Source organism: Opisthocomus hoazin, chromosome W (assembly GCF_030867145.1).
Source record: "Opisthocomus hoazin isolate bOpiHoa1 chromosome W, bOpiHoa1.hap1, whole genome shotgun sequence".
NCBI classification, from domain to species: Eukaryota; Metazoa; Chordata; class Aves; order Opisthocomiformes; family Opisthocomidae; genus Opisthocomus; species Opisthocomus hoazin.
This window is the reverse complement of record NC_134453.1, coordinates 47,197,402-47,216,168: the sequence shown is the minus strand read 5'-3', so window position 1 is coordinate 47,216,168 and position 18,767 is coordinate 47,197,402. Positions and strand designations below refer to the sequence as shown.

General features: G+C 44.6%; 1 protein-coding gene across 7 annotated transcripts in view; it reads right to left on the bottom strand.

The window, feature by feature from the left end:
• Positions 1-18,767, bottom strand: part of LOC142365534 (tyrosine-protein kinase Fer-like) — a 226,937-nt gene that overhangs the window by 128,742 nt on the left and 79,428 nt on the right. For all 7 annotated transcript variants that reach the window (XM_075446347.1, XM_075446351.1, XM_075446348.1 and 4 more), the window contains 2 exons: positions 10,426-10,615; positions 1,302-1,394 (listed from right to left, as the gene is read on the bottom strand). In XM_075446347.1, coding sequence (XP_075302462.1) covers positions 1,302-1,394; positions 10,426-10,615 — 283 coding nt within the window. The remainder of the gene's footprint in view (positions 1-1,301; positions 1,395-10,425; positions 10,616-18,767) is intronic.

Below are 18,767 nucleotides of genomic sequence, written 5' to 3'. Positions count from 1 at the left end.
CACCAGAAGGCTGTGTTGCCATTCAGCGAGACCTGGATAGGCTGGAAAGTTGGGTGCAGAGAAACCTGCTGAAGTTCAACAAGGGCAAGTGCAGGGTCCTGCACCTGGGGAGGAACAACCCCATGCACCAGTACAGGCTTGGGGTGGACCTGATCGACAGCAGCTCTGTGGAGAGGGACCTGGGTGTCCTGGTGGATGACAGGTTGACCATGAGCCAGCAGTGTGCCCTGGCTGCCAAGAAGGCCAATGGGATCCTGGGGTGCATTAGGAGGAGTGTGGCCAGCAGGTCGAGGGAGGTTCTCCTTCCCCTCTACTCTGCCCTAGTGAGGCCCCATCTGGAGTACCGTGTCCAGTTCTGGGCTCCCCAGTTCAAGAAAGATGAGGAGCTACTGGAGAGAGTCCAGCGGAGGGCTACGAGGATGATGAGGGGACTGGAGCATCTCTCCTACGAGGAGAGGCTGAGGGAGCTGGGCTTGTTCAGCCTGGAGAAGAGAAGGCTGAGAGGGGACCTTATAAATGCCTACAAATATCTGAAGGGTGGGTGTCAGGAGGATGGGGCCAGACTCTTTTCAGTGGTGCCCAGTGACAGGACAAGGGGCAATGGGCACAAACTGAAGCACAGGAAGTTCCATCTGAACATGAGGAAGAATTTCTTCCCTCTGAGGTTGACGGAGCCCTGGCACAGGCTGCCCAGGGAGGCTGTGGAGTCTCCTTCTCTGGAGATATTCAAGACCCACGTGGACAAGGTCCTCTACAGCCTACCGTAGGTGACCCTGCTTCGGCAGGAGGGTTGGACTAGGTGATCCACAGAGGTCCCTTCCAACCCCTACCATTCTGTGATTCTGTATAATAATAATAATAATAATAGCAATAACAATAACAACAACAACAACAACAACAACAATAATAATATGATGGTACCTCTACAATAAATTCAGGAAATATAATTATTGTAATGATGGGTAAAACAAGCCTGACCATCTAACCTACTGCAGAATATCATGATATACAGCGTCACTAGTAAATCTACCACACAGGAAATGGTAATCTTTCAAGTATAGCACCAATCTGGGAGCGGCAAAGAATGTACAAATTCTTATTTCTGAAGTGCAATAAATTTGTTCTGACATGCTATTATGTCACAATATTATCATATCCACTGATCGGTCAGAACTGTGCTTTTTGTAATGTCATTTTAATCTATTTTTTTCCTGTGTAAACAGAAATGTGTGATATTTCAGAAAAAAAATCCTACTTAAGCTGTAAAAATAAGAGAATTCTACATTGTTGATACTACTTACCGACGATGAGCCCAACATGGATTTCGGAGATCTTATAATTCCAGCTATGGAGTGACGTATAGTGTCCAACTTTGAGACTTTGTCCTTCTTGTCCTAGGAAAAAAGTAATATCTCCAGTAAAACCAAGCAAATCAATATGGATTTACCTCTGTGCATTAATAATTGAATTACTGGAGGACATGGAATGTAGACGTATTGATTTTGTTTGAATAAAAGGTAGGGACTGATATGCTACTGATATAAACCAGCAAACTTGTGACAACATCAGTGGGACTATGCTAATGCATACTAATTGAAGAGCTGAAAGATTCTGCAATTCCATAAATATTTAGTGCAATTATTTTAAATATCACTGTGGGGTTTCTGGAGGAACAGGGACATATTGTGAGCAACCCAGACACTGAATATGGACTCGATCAGTTTGTAGCAGCACAGGCTTCAAGCAGCACAGGCCTCAAAGCTTTTCTCAGGCTGGTTGTGGGAAAACAGACCTTTCCCAGGCTGGCTGTGGGAAAGACAATCGTTCTCAGGCCAGCTGCAGGTAAGCAGTCGTTCTATGAATAATGACCAATCATAGTTTGAGTATTAATCATGTAACCGGGGTGTTTTATTGATAGATGTTTTTATGCATCGTGACCAATCATAGCTGAGTGTTGCACCGAGTGTTTATGTATAGTGACTAATCACAATTGAGTGCTGTCTATATAATCTAGATTCTCTGCTAATAAAGTTGACTGTTATGGATTATATTGGTCGAGTCCTAGATCCCACTGCAACATATCACTATTGTTAACTTTAAGAGATCTGAAATTCTTTTGTACCTTTAAGACAGAGGACTTAATTATCAGCTGTCCTGAAATACCTGTTTTTTTAAAAAGGTATTGGTTTGACACCATACATAATAAAATTCATAGATACATACTTGCATTATCCTTAATTTGTTTTCTTCTTTTATTAATTTGATCTTCTCTAATAATACACTACTTTTAAATATTAATGCCAATCAGTGCAAGTAATAGGATCCATTTATTTTCTGGCACTACAATAAACCACAGGGGCAGTGTCACGGTTTAACCCGGTAGCTGGCAACTAAGCACTAGACAGCCACTCACTCACCCCTCCCCTTCACCCCCAGCAGGATGGGGAGGAGAAATGGACAAAAGGTAAAACTTGTGGGTTGAGATAAAGACAGTTTAATAAGACAACGGAGGAAATACTAATACTATAATACTAATACCACTAATAATAATGATAATAATGATTACGCAAAGCAAACTATATACAATACAATTTTATCACTATGCAACGAATGAATTACAGCCAGTCCCCGAGCAGCAACCGCAGAACGCAGAAGTCGGAGACAAAGAAAAGAAACGAACTCCTGGAAAAGTTCGAACTCCCGGGAAAGAGAGGATTCCAACTCATGGAAAAAAAGATTAAAAAAAAATATTCCTGCCCCCCGGCCAACCCCCATTCATAAACTGAGCATGTCTACGGTATGGAATATTTCCATTGGCCAGCTTGGGTGAGCTGCCTGGCTGTGCTCCCTCCCAGCTCCTGCACACCTGCTCATTAGCTGAACATGGGGGACTGGAAAAAGTCCTTGATTTCTTAGCAACCACTAAAACCATCAGTGTATTATCAACATTCTTCTTGTACTAAATCGAAAACACAGCAGCTACTGAGAAGGAAATTAACTCTGTCCCAGCTGAAACCAGGACAGGCAGCCACCACTATCTGGATTCTAAATCCTTTAAGAACAGAGCTATTCATTACAACTACTTCCATCACAAGTAAATGGAAAGTCCAAAGTGTTTATAACTTGACTTAGTTCAACGACTGTTTATTTCCTAATATCTGATTCATTGTCAGCTCTCAAAATTTAGTATCAAAGAATCTTTCAAAAATACAGAAATGTATTTTTAACACTGAAAAACTTAGTTTATTTTTCATAACTTCACCCTCAGACACAGATGAGGTATTTTAATGAATATTTTAAAAATAATTAAACCTAAAGCAGAGAGACCATACATTAAAAATCTCATTCTAATTAGCTATGGGTTAATTAAGCTGTAAGAAAGGGAAAATTTAAACATAATAAATCTGTTTTCCAGTGTAACAAAAAAAGATTGCTTCAAAGTTTTGAACGTACACCCTTGACTGAAGAAACTGAAAATCTGATGATGTAATAAATGCAGTTTCAGTTTATTCCAAGAATTCTGAATAAGCAACAAAATCTATTAAATCCGTATACAGAATAAAGCATTGTTTGAAAATTACTCCCAAATATATTTTAGTTTACAAGATATAGGATAAACATTGTCTTAGTAAAATAAATTGTTATTATACTTCTTTAGCAGCAAAATTCTGCAATATTCCATAATTTTTATGTCATGAAAATAGAGTATAAAAAAGAACATTTCGTATAGGAATAGAAAAAAGGCTAAAAGGGAATTTACTAGCTACTTGAAATTAACACCGCTCAATACAATTCTTATTCTTTTTATCAGACTCCAGTAGTACTGCATGTCAACTACTTACAGTAAAATACTCCTTCCTGAGTCGACTGGAGAGTTGATATTTATTTTTTAAGTATTGATGAATTAAATTGACTATTGAAAAAAAGCATTATTAACGGGGACAACACAGTGTATAATTTTCCTTGCATGCCTATCAAGCTTGGAATGATAAATTCATTTCACACATCTTTTCACAAGTGAGCCACAGGATTTAACTGTGACTAAATGTCTACTTCTTACATGACAGGAAAAAATAAGTTACCAAAATATGCATGAATTCCATTGTGTTGTGTTTCCACAACTGGGATAGTCAGTTCCATGTGAATTGGATACCCCTCCACGCGAAAAGCAAACTGTGGCCTGCACTCTGCTGCCGAAGGAATTGAGAAAAACGCATTGGCAATATCAATTGTGGCATATCACTTCATTGCCTTTGACTCCAGTTCATATGGAATTCTAGCATTTCCAGTATGGCCGCACTCAGAGGTGGCATGACTTGGCTCAGGCCGCAGCATTCCACTGTTAACCTTCAGCCCCTGTAAACTGGACATCATCCGGATCTTTGGAGACCTGGTTGTCGTCCAGGTCACTGTAGACGACTTGCAGCACAGCTACGTCTATCAGATATTGGATTCATTCCTCCGCTGTATTCCACTTCCCTTGGTAATTTACAAGATCATCCTTGAAGGGATGATCACACTGGGAGGTGTGGTAGACACACCGGAAGGCTGTGCTGCCATTCAGCGAGACCTGGATAGGCTGGAGAGTTGGGCAGAGAGGAACCTGATGAGGTTCAACAAAGGCAAATGCAGGGTCCTGCACCTGGGGAGGAACAACCCCATGCACCAGTACAGGCTTGGGGTGGACCTGATCGACAGCAGCTCTGTGGAGAGGGACCTGGGTGTCCTGGTGGATGACAGGTTGACCATGAGCCAGCAGTGTGCCCTGGCTGCCAAGAAGGCCAATGGGATCCTGGGGTGCATTAGGAGGAGTGTGGCCAGCAGGTCGAGGGAGGTTCTCCTTCCCCTCTACTCTGCCCTAGTGAGGCCCCATCTGGAGTACCGTGTCCAGTTCTGGGCTCCCCAGTTCAAGAAAGATGAAGAGCTACTGGAGAGAGTGCAGCGCAGGGCTACGAGGATGGTGAGGGGACTGGAGCATCTCTCCTACGAGGAGAGGCTGAGGGAGCTGGGCTTGTTCAGCCTGAAGAAGAGAAGGCTGAGAGGGGATCTAATAAATGCTTATAAATATCTCAAGGGTGGGTGTCAGGAGGATGGGGCCAAGCTCTTTTCAGTGATGCCCAGCGACAGGACAAGGGGCAATGGGCACAAACTGAGGCACAGGAAGTTCCGTCTGAAGATGAGGAAGAACTTCTTCCCTCTGAGGGTGACGGAGCACTGGAACAGGCTGCCCAGAGAGGTTGTGGAGTCTCCTTCTCTGGAGATATTCAAGACCCGCCTGGACAAGGTCCTGTGCAGTCTGCTGTAGGTGACCCTGCTTCGGCAGGAGGGTTGGACTAGATGACCCACAGAGGTCCCTTCCAACCCCTACCATTCTGTGATTCTGTGATATCGCCTTCACACTCGACAAGAGTTGCCTCCAGAGGCTGCGGATTCTCACCTCTTTTCCGCTTTCCTTGTCAATTCCCCAGTTCCTAGCGAGGGATCCCAGCTGCTGGGCTTCCTTACCTTCTAACTCCTGACTGTTGACCCCACTATCTCAGCATCAGAGCAGCCAGGCAGCAATCTGCTCACCTGTCTGGTGGCTGTAATCTTTCCGCAAATCTCAAAATTTGCCCGTGGTCAAGGACCAGGTAGTTTCTGCCTCTTGGGTGATTTCTCTCACTTCCTCCTCCCATTTTCCTTGTCAAAAGACCATCTTCCTGATCAGACCCTTCTTCCTCCTCCTCCCTTACTAATCGATGGTATGGACCCATCGATCTCTGTGTCCAGTGTTTCTTTTTGACTACTGGAGCAATTACTGTAGCTGGGGTTTGGGTCCCTATCTCATCCATGGCATCCTCAGAGGTGGTTTCAGTCTCAATCGCACTCCTTTGAGGGTACTGAACAGAGGCTCGATAGGCACAGGCCAAGCCCTGATACAGTGCTAGGAGCTGCTGGGTTCCATGGGGTAGGAAAGGCACCCTTACATCAAGTGATGCACCAATTCAACATGGGATTACATGCCCTAAGCACCTGCCAAATCCTTCCACACACCCTGCCACCCAGGGATCAACCACCTCAGGGCACATTTCCTTGTCACCTCACAAACAAGTTCAAAGAATCACAGAATGGTTGAGGTTGGAAGGGACTTTGGGAGGCCACCTGTTCCAACTCCCCTGCTCAAGCAGGGTCAGCTAGAGCTGGTTGCCCAGGACCATGTCCAGACAGCTTTTGAATATCTCCAAGGAGGGAGACTCCAGAACCTCCCTGGGCAACCTGTTCCAGTGCTCAGTCACCCTCACAGTGAAAAAGTGTTTCCTGATATTCAGACAGAACTTCCTGTGTTTCAGTTTATGCCCATTGCCTCTTGTCCTGTCACTGGGCACCACTGAAAAGAGCCTGGCTCCATTCTCTTTGCATCCTCCTTTCAGGTATTTATATACACTGATGAGATCCCCTCTGAAGCCTTCTCTTCTCTAGGCTAAACAGACATCTCTCTCAGCCTTTCCTCATAGGAGAGATGCTCTAGTCCCTTAATCATCTTCATAGCCCTTCGTTGGACTCTCTCCAGTATGTCCACATCTCTCTCGCACTGGGGAGCCCAGAACTGGATACAGGACTCCAGGTGTGGCCTCATCAGTACTGAGTAGAGGGGTAGGATCACCACCCTCCACCTGCTGGCAGTATTTGCCTAATTCAGCCCAGGACAGCATTAGCCTTCATTGTTGCAAGAGCACGTTTCTGGCTCATGTTCAACCTGATGCCCACCAGGACCCCCAGGTCCTTTTCTGAAAAGCTGCTTTCCAGCTGGGTGGCCCCCAGCATGTACTGGTGCCTGGCGTTATTCCTCCCCAGGTGCAGGACTTTGCCCTTCCCCTTGTTGAACTTCTTGAGTTTCCTGTCAGTCCATTTCTCCAGCCTGTCCAGGTGCCTCTGGATGGCAGCACGACCCTCTGGCGTATCAGCCACTCCTCCCACTTTTGTGTCATCAGCAAACTTGCTGAGGATACACTCTTCCCCATCATCCAGATCATTAATGAAGATGTTGAACAGGACTTGGCCCAGGATTGACCCCTGGGGTACACTGCTAGTTACTGGCCTCCAACTAGACTTTGTGCTACTGATCACCACCCTCTGGACACGGCTGTTCAGCCCGTTTTCAATCCACCTCATTGTCTGCTTAACCAGCATATACCTCATCAGCTTCTCTATGAGAATCTGTGGTGGGTTAACCTTGGCAGGATGCCAGGTGCCCACCAAGCCGCTCTATCACTCCCCCTTCTCAGCTGGACAGGGGAGAGAAAATATAACGAAAGGCTCATGGGTCAAGATAAGGACAGGGAGATCACTCATTAATTATCATCATGGGCAAAACAGACTCAACTTGGGGAAAGTAACTTAATTTATTGCCTTCCCCCCATCCCTCCCTTCTTCCCGGGCTCAACTTCACTCCTGAATTCTCTACCTCCTCCCCCCAAGTGGCACAGGGGGACAAGGAACAGGGGATGCGATCAGTTCATCACACGTTGTCTCTGCCACTCCTTCCTCCTCACTCTCTTCCCCTGCTCCGGCATGGGATCCCTCCCATGGGAGACAGTTCTCCATGAACTTCTGCAACATGAGTCCTTCCCACGGGCTGCAGTTCTTCATGAGCTGCTCTAACGCTTCCCTAACCTCATCTGTGCATGCTTAGACAGCATCTCTGTATTCCTCCCAGGTTACCCATCCTTGCTTCTACCCTCTGTGTGCTTCCTTTTCGGTTTTGAGTTTGACCAGGATCTCCTTGTTCATCCACACAGGCCTACTGGCATTTTTGCCTGACTTCCTGACCATTGAGATGGACCACTCCTGAGCTTGGAGGAGGTGATCCTTGAATGTCAAAAAGCTTTCTTGGGCCCTTCTTCCCTCCAGGCCTTATCCCATGGAACTCTTCCAAGCATGTCTTTGAAGAGGCTAAAGCCTGCTCTCCGGAAGTCCAGAGATGCAATTTTGCTTTTTGCCCTGCTCCTTCCCCTCAGGATCCTGAACTCCACCATCTCATGGTCACTGCAGCCAAGGTTGCCTTCATCCTTCACACCCACAGTGAGTCCCTCTTTGTTGGTGAGGATGAGGTCAGCAAAGCACCTCTTCTCATTGCCGCCTCTGTCACTTAGAGGGGGAAGTCATCATCAATGCACTCCAGGAACCTCCTGGATTGCTTCTGCCCTGCTGTGTTGTTCCTCCAGCAGATATCGGGGTGGTTGAAGTCCCCCATGAGGACCAGGGCCCGAGAATGTGAGGCTTCTCCTATCTTTCTGTAGAGGGCCTCATCTGCTTGTTCTTCCTGGTCAGGTGGCCTATAGCAGAAACCCACTACAATGTCATCTTTACCTGTCCTCTCTTTAATCCTAACCCATAGGCTCTCCATCAGCTCCTCATCCATCCCTAGGCAGAGATCCATGCATTCCAGTTGCTCTCTCACATAAAGGGCAATTCCCCATCCTCATCTTCACAGCCTGTCCTTCCTGAAGAGCCTGTACACATCCATTGCAACACTCCAGTCATGGGAGCCACTCCACCACATCTCCATGATCCAAACAAGATTGTAGCCCTGCAACTGCACACAGACTTCTAACTCTTCATGTTTATTCCCCATGCTTCATGCATTAGTCTGAAGAAGAGAAGGCTGAGAGGGGACCTTACAAATGCTTATAAATATCTGAAGGGTGGGTGTCAGGAGGATGGGGCCAGACTCTTTTCAGTGGTGCCCAGTGACAGGACAAGGGGCAACGGGCACAAACTGAGGCACAGGAAGTTCCATCTGAAGATGAGGAAGAACTTCTTCCCTCTGAGGGTGACGGAGCACTGGAACAGGCTGCCCAGGGAGGTTGTGGAGTCTCCTTCTCTGGAGATATTCAAGACCCACCTGGACGCGGTCCTGTGCAGCCTGCTGTAGGTGACCCTGCTTCGGCAGGAGGGTTGGACTAGATGACCCACAGAGGTCCCTCCCAACTCCTAACATTCTGTGATTGTGTGATTCTGTAATCCCAGAGGAGAAAAAAGAGATTTAATCCCTCACTCTCTCCATAAAATAGCCAAGCCAGCACAGGAATGGCATCAATGCCAGTGCCAAGCACATGGTCATTGTTTTTATCAAACTATTCCCAGGCACAGTAAAATAGAGAGATAAGCAGCACAGCAAATGGCAAGAGCTAAAAGTAGCCACTAACAAGCCCTAGACTCTTATACAGTAAAGCAAGCAAGCTCTGTGACCTGCACAAAAGTCTGCCAATTAACAACTACGACAGCTATAGCACATTCAGGTCAAAACTGTCATTATCTTGAGCGCCACACTGGGCGCGAAAAAGGGCTGTAGTGGGTTGACTCTGTCTGGCAACCAAGCACCCACCCTGCCTCTCATCCACTGCTTTCCTACAGGATGGGGAGAAAACATAAGGAAGGTGAGAAGAGCTGTGAATCTAGATAATGACAGTTTAATAGGGAATGCAAAAGATGCATGCATCAGCAAAGCAGAAAGAGGAATTCATCCACTACTTCTCATTGGTAGACCTGGAAAACAGGATCTCAGCACACGTAATGGTTGCTTGGGAAGACAAACGCCATAACCATAAATGTCCCCACTTCCTCCTCCTTTCTCTGAGCTTTTACTGCTGATTGTGATATTACATGATATGGAATATCCCTTTGGTCAGTTTGGGTCAGCTGTCTTGGCTATGTCCCCTTCCAACCTCTTGCCATCCTCCAGCCTACTGACTTTTGGGGTGGAAGAGAGAGGGAAAGTGTTGGCAATGTGCAAGCCCAGCTCAGCAGTAGCCAAAACCCTGGTGTGTTATCAACACTGTTTTACATAGAAATGCAAAGCACAGCACCATATAGGCTACTATGAGAAAAGTTAACTCTATCACAGCCAGAACCAGTACACAATACAAGGTCAAAGGACCTGCACGGGAGATCCAGTTTTTGGGAATAAAATGGTGGGATGGACATGGGCACATCCCTATGGATTTGATCAACAAGATAACAGCCATGTCCCCACCAGTTCATAAAAAAGAAACACGAGAATTCCTAGGCATTGTAGCTTTCTGGAAATAGGCATTCTGGGTTATAGCCAGCTTGTGAGCCCTCTCTATCGAGAGACCCAAAAGAGGAACTATTTTGACTGGAGCCCTCAACAGATCAAACAGGGGACAGGCCATGTGGTAGTCCTTGAGCTGGTCCAGTAAGGAACAGCTGTGAGAAACATGTTCTACACAGTAGCCAGGGAGCATGGCCTCACCTGGAGCCTCTGGCAGAAAACACCAGGAGAAACCTGAGGTCAACCTCTAGGGTTTTGGAGCTGGGGGTATTGAGGATCTGAGGCCCACTACACCCTGAATGGCCTCTGATCCCAAGACTAAAGTACAATAGCAAGGCTGCATGATATAGTTAAAGAAATCCAAAACTTACCATAGAAGTGACTGATCTGGCATCTTCTTCGTAATTCACTACAGGTGGTGGCTCTTGCCCATCATTTTCTTGAACCTTTTGTTCCAGTAGTTCTTTCTGGGCTGCAAATTTTGCCTCAGAGCATCTTAATTGCTGAACTGTTTGCTTGAGTTCTTCCAGTGCATGCTTTCGGCTCAGCAAGAGTACAATACTGTAGAGAAAAATAACAAACAATTTTAAAACACATGGTTTAAAATACATATTTTGCTTCATGAAAGCTACATAGAACAAAGCATTTTCAACACTGGAATTTGTTTGGGTTTTTTTTTTCACTTCATCCATCCATGTAGTGAAGGAAATTATTAACCTTTTATAAGTAACAGTTTGAGAAGTCCTCAGAATTATTTGTTCAAAGGCATAAAAACATGAAGCAAATACTAAAAAATTCTCAAAGCTACAAGACAATGGAAGCAGACACCTACTTACCTATTCCAAAATAAAAAATCATGTTGTAGTAAATATAGAAGGAATTATTATTTTCATCCACTTCAGTTGAATTTACAACTGTTAGGGTTCCCTGTTCTCTTGGGAAGAAATACCCTTTTAGATTATGATTTCCAGTGATGAGGAATCCACTGCAATCCTCATAGCCATTATAATAATTATCTTCACTATTTTAAACTTACCTTATATTCAGTATAAATTGGTCTGGCTCCATGTTAGAGATATCTGTTGTCTCCATCTTCTGGACTGAAAGGTCTTCTGTACTGCATAAGTATTTCTGGACTGCAGTCAGAACACTCTTTAACATTAAGCTAAACAAATTGAACTCCATAAGGGGCTAAAAAAAGTTCTTTCTCGTCTTCTACATGCTTTTATGGCTTTTCACTGACACCCCCCCTCACTACACATTCACACACACGTTTTTCAATATCTATCAGAACTGTACCCTGTATTCTATTAGCAGTCTCACCTATATCACAGTCTTCTGATACAGTATTTCACCATTTATAGATTTAGAGATCGCAAGAGCATTTTCAAATTTCTCCCATTAACTCCAACACCTTCCCAAAGACAGACCAACAGCCACTCTCAACTCCTATAAGCTTTCTTTTTTGTGTGTATAAGTTTACATTTGGAAAAAGACAATTAGCCAAGCACAATACATAATGAAAAATCTGTTCTGATGAATCTGAATCTAATGAAAATAATGAAATCTGAATTTACTAGTGTCTCAACATTTTAGATAGATAGTTTTCTTCCAGATCACTGATTTTTTTAAAAAAAAAGTTCAGTAATTCAGAGTAAGAAGATTTAATCACAGTTATATTTCATGTCCACTAGCCAGTTTTTAGTCTATTGATTCTTCTTTCTTTGAGAGAGACTTCATACCTACATTCGTACACTGACAAACTTCAAATTGTTACCCTATAAATAGCACCTTGTAAAACCTGAGATTTTCCTTTCTAAAACAACAGTTGTAGCACAGCCTCCTGAAGGCTCTATCAGCTTTAAATGGTTCAGGGACATGATAGTGCTTAAGACATGATAGTGCCCTAGCAACAAACAAATCTGGTTCATGTAATTCCTCTCTTATGAATGATGTTGGTGGTTGCACTCATGAATGAGGTTCACGCAGCTCTGCTGACACTGCCCACAAGAGAGCTGGAAAAGCCAGAAAAAAACAATTCAAATATCAACCTCATCAACAATTCCACACATCCACAGCTTCAGTCCTCTCCAACAAAGCAGGGGAGACCTGATTCAACCTTGTTTGTTGATGCAGCAATAAGTTGCTCTGTCATAACCTGTACATGTAAACACTGAACATGAAATAAGACATATTCTGAATGTACTACAGGCCAAATGCCATGGATGACAAGACATTGTTTCTTCACAAAGTGATCCTGAGTCAGATGATTATTCAAGTAGGTTCCAAAATAAGGGAACACTCTGTCATAAAATCCTTGTTGGCAGGAAAAGATAAAAAGTCATATCCCTAAATATGTGCATTGTACTAAGTCATAAAAAAAAATAATTCTGATACTCAGCAGAATGATCATTCATGGGGAAAGGATCAGTATGATGTATGAAGACACAATTGGAGGTCCTGGAAGTGACGTTTGGGATGACACTGCAGAAGTTTAAAAGTATCACACAAAGAAGTGAACAATCTCTGCTCAAGATAATGTTCTATTGTCCGGTCTTCATTATGAGAGAAAAAAAATAAAAAAAGTTGTCCCTGTGAAAATGACAGCCTTCCACTATCAGCAAGGCTTTGGTGAATACACAACATCAGCTAAAATGAAAAAATCCCAAACTCTGAATGGTTACAGCTCATCATAATCCGCAGATAATAAGACGGATCCTGCATGTTAAAAGACATGAACTGCTCTCTTTCCTGAACTATGGCAAGATGTGCACCAGGTCATCCGCTGAAAAGTATCTGAAACACTAAATATTTTCAGTTTGCCAAAATCACATGTAGAACGTTCCCTGTTCCTTCTATGTATGGAGAAAGAGCCCCTATAAAATTCTTTAACTATGGCTTCCATTAATGCAAACTTTATGATCCTTGTGGCTAACAAGAGCTACTATCAGCCTCACAGAGTAAGATCTTGTGTGAAGAGTCCTTGTGAGACCAGATCAGGGCAACAGATTGGAAAGTGGTATTTGGTTTATGCCGGGTCTCAGCATCCGTGAAAGGACGGGAACGACTCTCACACACACACTGATACGATGCGCAGTCGGTTCCTTTATTATTCCGCTTGTGCGGTTATATACATTTACCATATCTGTACACACGATTATGCTTACATCGGATAGGCTACAGACATAAATCACACACTGTTCACACGCACCCCATATTCCCTTATAATTGGTAACTATGCACTAACGCCAATAGCAACAGACTGCCTCCACGTCCTTGAACACATCTTGTTTTGCTAACCCACACCATGTGCACTATCAGAACTTTCTGAATTGTTATTCTTAACTGCCCTTTCCAGCAGCCTCTTCGGTTATGCTAACTGTTTTGCTTAAGCGGCCTAGTCATGCTAACTCTCAAACTACATCGACCCCAACAACCAGACAACTGATGAGCTTAGTACAGCCTTTGGACTATTACCCACTCCTGCTCTTTCACGTGGGTACTAATGATGTTGCAACAAGAAGTCTAAGGTCAATCAGAAGAGATTTCGGGGTCCTGGGAAGAATGCTAAAGGATTCAGGAGCACAGGCAGTGTCTTCCTCAATCCTCCCAGTAATGAGGAGACACATTGGAAGAGACGGGTGTGCCCAACACATCAATACTTGGCTCCAGGACTGGTGCCTCTGTCAGAACTTTGGGTTTTATAACCATGGAAGAGTCTTTGAGGCACAAGGTATACTGAGGCCTGGTGGAATCCACCTGTCCCGATATGGAAAACACATCTTTGCTCGTAAGCTGACGGGAGTGATTGAGAGGGCTTTAAACTAGGATCGATGGAGGAAGGTCTCACACCCCAATAATGAGAGTGATTAAATGTCCCACTCCATTAACGAGAGTGACTCAGATTCGCCGATCCCCTTGGTTGGATTACAGTGAAACGACACCAGAGATCCTGTATCACTTTACAATGTTTATTCCCAATTATGATAAATAAACTTGTTGTGGCACGATTGTGACAAGAAAACTACTGAGGCACGATAAGCAAATTATGGTGGTACAATTATGGCAAGCAAACTACAGTGGTACGATTACGATAGTCAAACTACAGTGGTATGATTACGATAAGCCTTGCTTTTATGAATTCAAAGGAGAAGGAAAAGAACATAGGAGGGAAGGAAAAGAAAATATAGAGAGGAAAAGAAGAAATGAAAAGATATCTCCAGTCCTGGGTCCAGTGTTGATCCGGCCAAATGGGGGGGGGGTCCAGGTCCTAGGGGGCGCAGCCTTTACAGTGATTTTCTCAGTTTTTATAGGCAGCTAGCCCCCTCCCCTTAGTTGAGTTTCTCACTTCTCATGCTAATTAATTAGATGGTGATAACCACCTCTTCTGCTATAGGCTAAGTTAGCCTCGCTTTTCATGTAAATTAGCATGCATGCTCCTGTCACCATTTAGAGCAGGGTGGCGATAAATACACTGGCAGATGCTGTCTATTAACCCTTGCACCCCCACCATGGGAACGAAAAAAGGAGGAAAAGGGAGAGAGACTTACAAACTGAATATTAAAACAGCTTTACTAATAACACTAATAATAAGAGAAAAAATGCAAAATATATAAAACCGATAGCGAGTTTCCCAGAGTTGGGTGCTGGGGAACTGGCATCCCACCAGCAGCTGCCAGGCAGGCACTAGGAAGTCCCAGACTGGCCTTCGCAGTAGTCTGGAACTGGACTGGACAGGAATGCATGGATCAGAATCTGGATCAGGATCGCAGGCAGGACAAGGAGCAGGGTCCTCTTAAGAAGCTGGCCATGGACTAAGAGAACAAGACCCTCAGGGCTCAGGATCACATCTGAAATGCTTGTACACCAATGCACGTAATCTGAAAAACAAACAGGATGAACTGGAAGCATTGGTCAGTTCCAAGAGCTACGATGTCTCACTACAAGAAGGACATTGAGTAGCTGGAGTGTGTCTAGAGAAGAGCAAAGAAGCTGGGGGGGTTGGACTAGATGACCCACAGAGATTCCTTCCAACCCCTAACATTCTGTGATATATGTACTTTTAGGAACAATTATAGTTTTGTACTGCAAGGGGAGCTGTTGGCTCATAATACTAAGATTGTGCATTAGACCATCCATTAGCTTCTGTAATACCCACTTCTGGATATAAGGAGTCATGTTTCAGCATCTCACATTCCCTGATGCTGACAAGCTAAGCAACTTCTTTTGTCTCTGTGAGTTCTTCTTTGGTGATTAACTTCTTTTGGTGAATAATAATTATATGAAAGTACAGCAAAAATAGTGTCCTGTTTACTATACCTGCAGTATCTTCATCCTCTTCAACAGAGATAGTGCACTTTTAATTCAGCTAAGCCCAAGAAGATGACATTTCTCAGGACTACAAATAGGTTAATGTCACTTACAGCAAAACATTATTTATCCTTTTGCCTGAACAATAAGTTCAAAGGCAAAATATCGCACCTTTGTAAATTCCTGTAATAATTCTACAAATGAATTTGCAGCAGGATGTGTGTCCTGGGTTCAGCCAGGACAGGGTTAATTTTCGCCGGAATCCAGGAAGGGACACAGCCGGGCGGGCTGACCCCACCTGGCCAAACAGAGCAGGGTATTCCATACCATGTGCCGTCATGCTGGGTGCCGGTGGGGGGGGTGGCGCGGCGGGAACTCACTCGCGGCTTGGGAGCGCGCGGCAGCAGCGCTCGGTGAGAGCGGCTCTGTTCTGTGGTTTGTGTTGTGTTTTCTCCTTATCTGTATCGTTGTTTTTCCTGTTCCCTTTGTTTGCTGTTCTGTTAAACTGCCCTTATCCCGACCTACCAGTTTTTTGCCTGTTTCTTTCCATTCTCCTCCGCACCCCAGCGGGGGGAGGGGCGGCCGCGTGGCGCTTTTGTTGCCGGCCACAGCCAAACCGTAACAATGTGTGCAAATAATGTTCTGTTGGTGGTAAAGACAGAGCAATTTCTTCAATTCCCCATGTCCCAGTTTGCCGGGTCTCAGCATCCGAGAAAGGACGGGAACGACTCTCACGCATTGGTAAGATACACAGCTGGATCCTTTTATTCCCCCGCTTCTGCCTTTATATACATTTGCCATATCTGTACACACGATTACGCTTACATCGGATAGGCTACAGACATAAATCACACACTGTTCACACGCCCCACACTCCCTTATGATTGGTAACTATGCACTAACGCCAATAGCAACAGACTGCCTCCACGTCCTTGAACACATCTTGTTTTGCTAACCCACACTATGTGCACTATCAGAACTTTCTCAATGGCTATTCTTAGCTGTCTTTTACCAGCAGCCTCCTAGTCGTGCTAATTCTCAAGCTACATTGACCCCAACATCTCCCCCTTTTTCTTTTCAAAAAGCTAAGTTATCTTATCATTGCCTTAAAAACATTTGCTCAATTTGTGTTAGTTGCATCACAAAAATTTTCTTCACAGTTACCTCTAGTGCCTCTTGTGTTATGCGTATTATACACGGGACCAACATAATCACTGCCATAATCACTACAACAATAAGCAATAACATTTTGATTAGTGACATTAACCAGCCAGAAATTCCCCATCTGTTTCCTGCTGCATCAAATACTTCCGCAGCCCCAATAAATCAGAATGCAGATACAATAGTCTAAAGTCAAAAACCGGAAAACTTACCAAACCAGAAGATGCAAAGGCAGTTACTTAGTCCAGACAAATCCATTAGATCACAAAACCCAAATAAATCCATCAGAACACAGAAATACAAACACTATGACAACAAACACATAAAACCACACATTTATGGTCGCGACCACACACACACACACACACAGACACACACGCAGGCACACCAAGTTTTCAACATAAATCCAAATATTACAAAGACTTATGAACAGACAGCAGGCAGGCAACAAAAGTGATACTGGAAGAATGCCTTTGTCTTATTAATAGTCCCTGCTCAGAACTTTTTGGTCCAGTGATCAGAGGTTCTCCCCGAGAATCCCTCGGTGCCGGCTGGAGGTCCTGCGATGCCTGGGACCATTGATGTTCAAGAGCAGGGTCCTACCTGGGTACCCAAACTCTACTACCAGAAAGGAGCAAGATAATTCACTCTCCAAAACTTAACCCCGGAGCCCTAGAAAGCAGGCACTCATATTGACACTCGTCAGATAGTACAGATAACAGCTATACATCGTTAGGATGTAGCATCTTTGTTAACCGGGCCCACTGTCTTTTTATCGCCTCCCCTTCTTCTTCCATGTTCATTCAAGATGGGTTTGATCCATTTTGCCGGCACCTACTCCATCTGTTCATTATCTGTAGAAATAGAAGCATATCCCCTCCCCCAAGTGAGTAGTCGTACTGGACCTTCCCAAACCCCTTTATCCAGGCGGAATACCGTTACTAACACCACATCATTGTCATAGACATTTTTGTTTGTTGCCCTGTGCCGAACAGCTGGGGGGTCACTATGACCTCCTCTAACATTCAACCAATTCAGGACAAAAAGGGTTTTGTGTAGACAGTCTATTGGGGATTGCTCTCCCCCCTTTTTAAAAATATTTAAATGATCTTTTAGTAAGCGATGGGAACGCTCAACAATAGCTTGACCGGTGGAGTTGTATGGGATGCCCCATACATGCTTAACACCCCACCGCTGAAGGAAACGGGCCACCACCTGAGATCTGTAGGCTGGGCCATTATCACTTTTAATTTGTTCAGGTACTCCCAACACAGCAAAGGCTTGCGCCCAATGTCGTTGTGTTGCTTTGGCATTGGTAGAAGTAGCTGCTGTTGCCCAGATGGCAGCCGAACACGTATCGACAGAGACATGGATGTGCTTCAAACGCCCGAACTGGGGGAACTCAGTCACATCGGTTTGCCAAAGTTGTCTGGGCTGTAGACCTCGAGGATTTACACCGCCATCCTGTATAGGAGTGAGTCTCGCACAGTCAGGGCAGGCTGCAACAATAGCACGCGCATCTGCTTTAGATAATGAAAACTGTCTTTGCAGCGCCGCCGACTACTGATGGAAAAAATCATGTGCTGCTCGTGCAGCACCAAAGCTTGTGGACAGCTGTACGGGAGTGGCTGTCACTAGTTGGTCCGCACAGTGGTTGCTCTTACGTCTTGTAAGAGTCTCCATTTTTTGGACTTTTTCTGAATGGTAAACACAGGAGTATTCCAAGGACTAGTGGACGGGACCAAGTGCCCCAACTTCACTTGTTCATCCACCAATTCTTGGAGATGGGCGAGCTTTTCAGTAGACAGCGGCCATTGGTCCACTCAGATCGGATTTTTTGTCAACCACGTGAGCTTCAGTGTAGGCCTGGATGCGCTCGCTTCAATGGCCGCTGTCAAAAAGGCGTCTGAATGACACAACCCCGTTGTGATAATACGTCTCTGCCTAATAGCCAAATAGTAGTATTCAAGACATAAGGGCGTGCTTGTGCCAGCAACTTACCATCTTGGTCTACAAAGGTAATGAACTCAGTACTCATTTGTGTTGCTGCTGCACCACCGATTCCTGTCACCATGCCCGACACTACCGTCAATGGCCATGACTCTGGCCATTGGGCCCTCGGGATTATAGTAACATCTGCTCCGGAGTCTAACAACATTTTCTGGTCTTTTAGTACAATGCCGTTCGGTCCTTTAATAGTGATCTTTCTTATGGGCTGTTCTGTGGAAAGAGGTTGTACGAA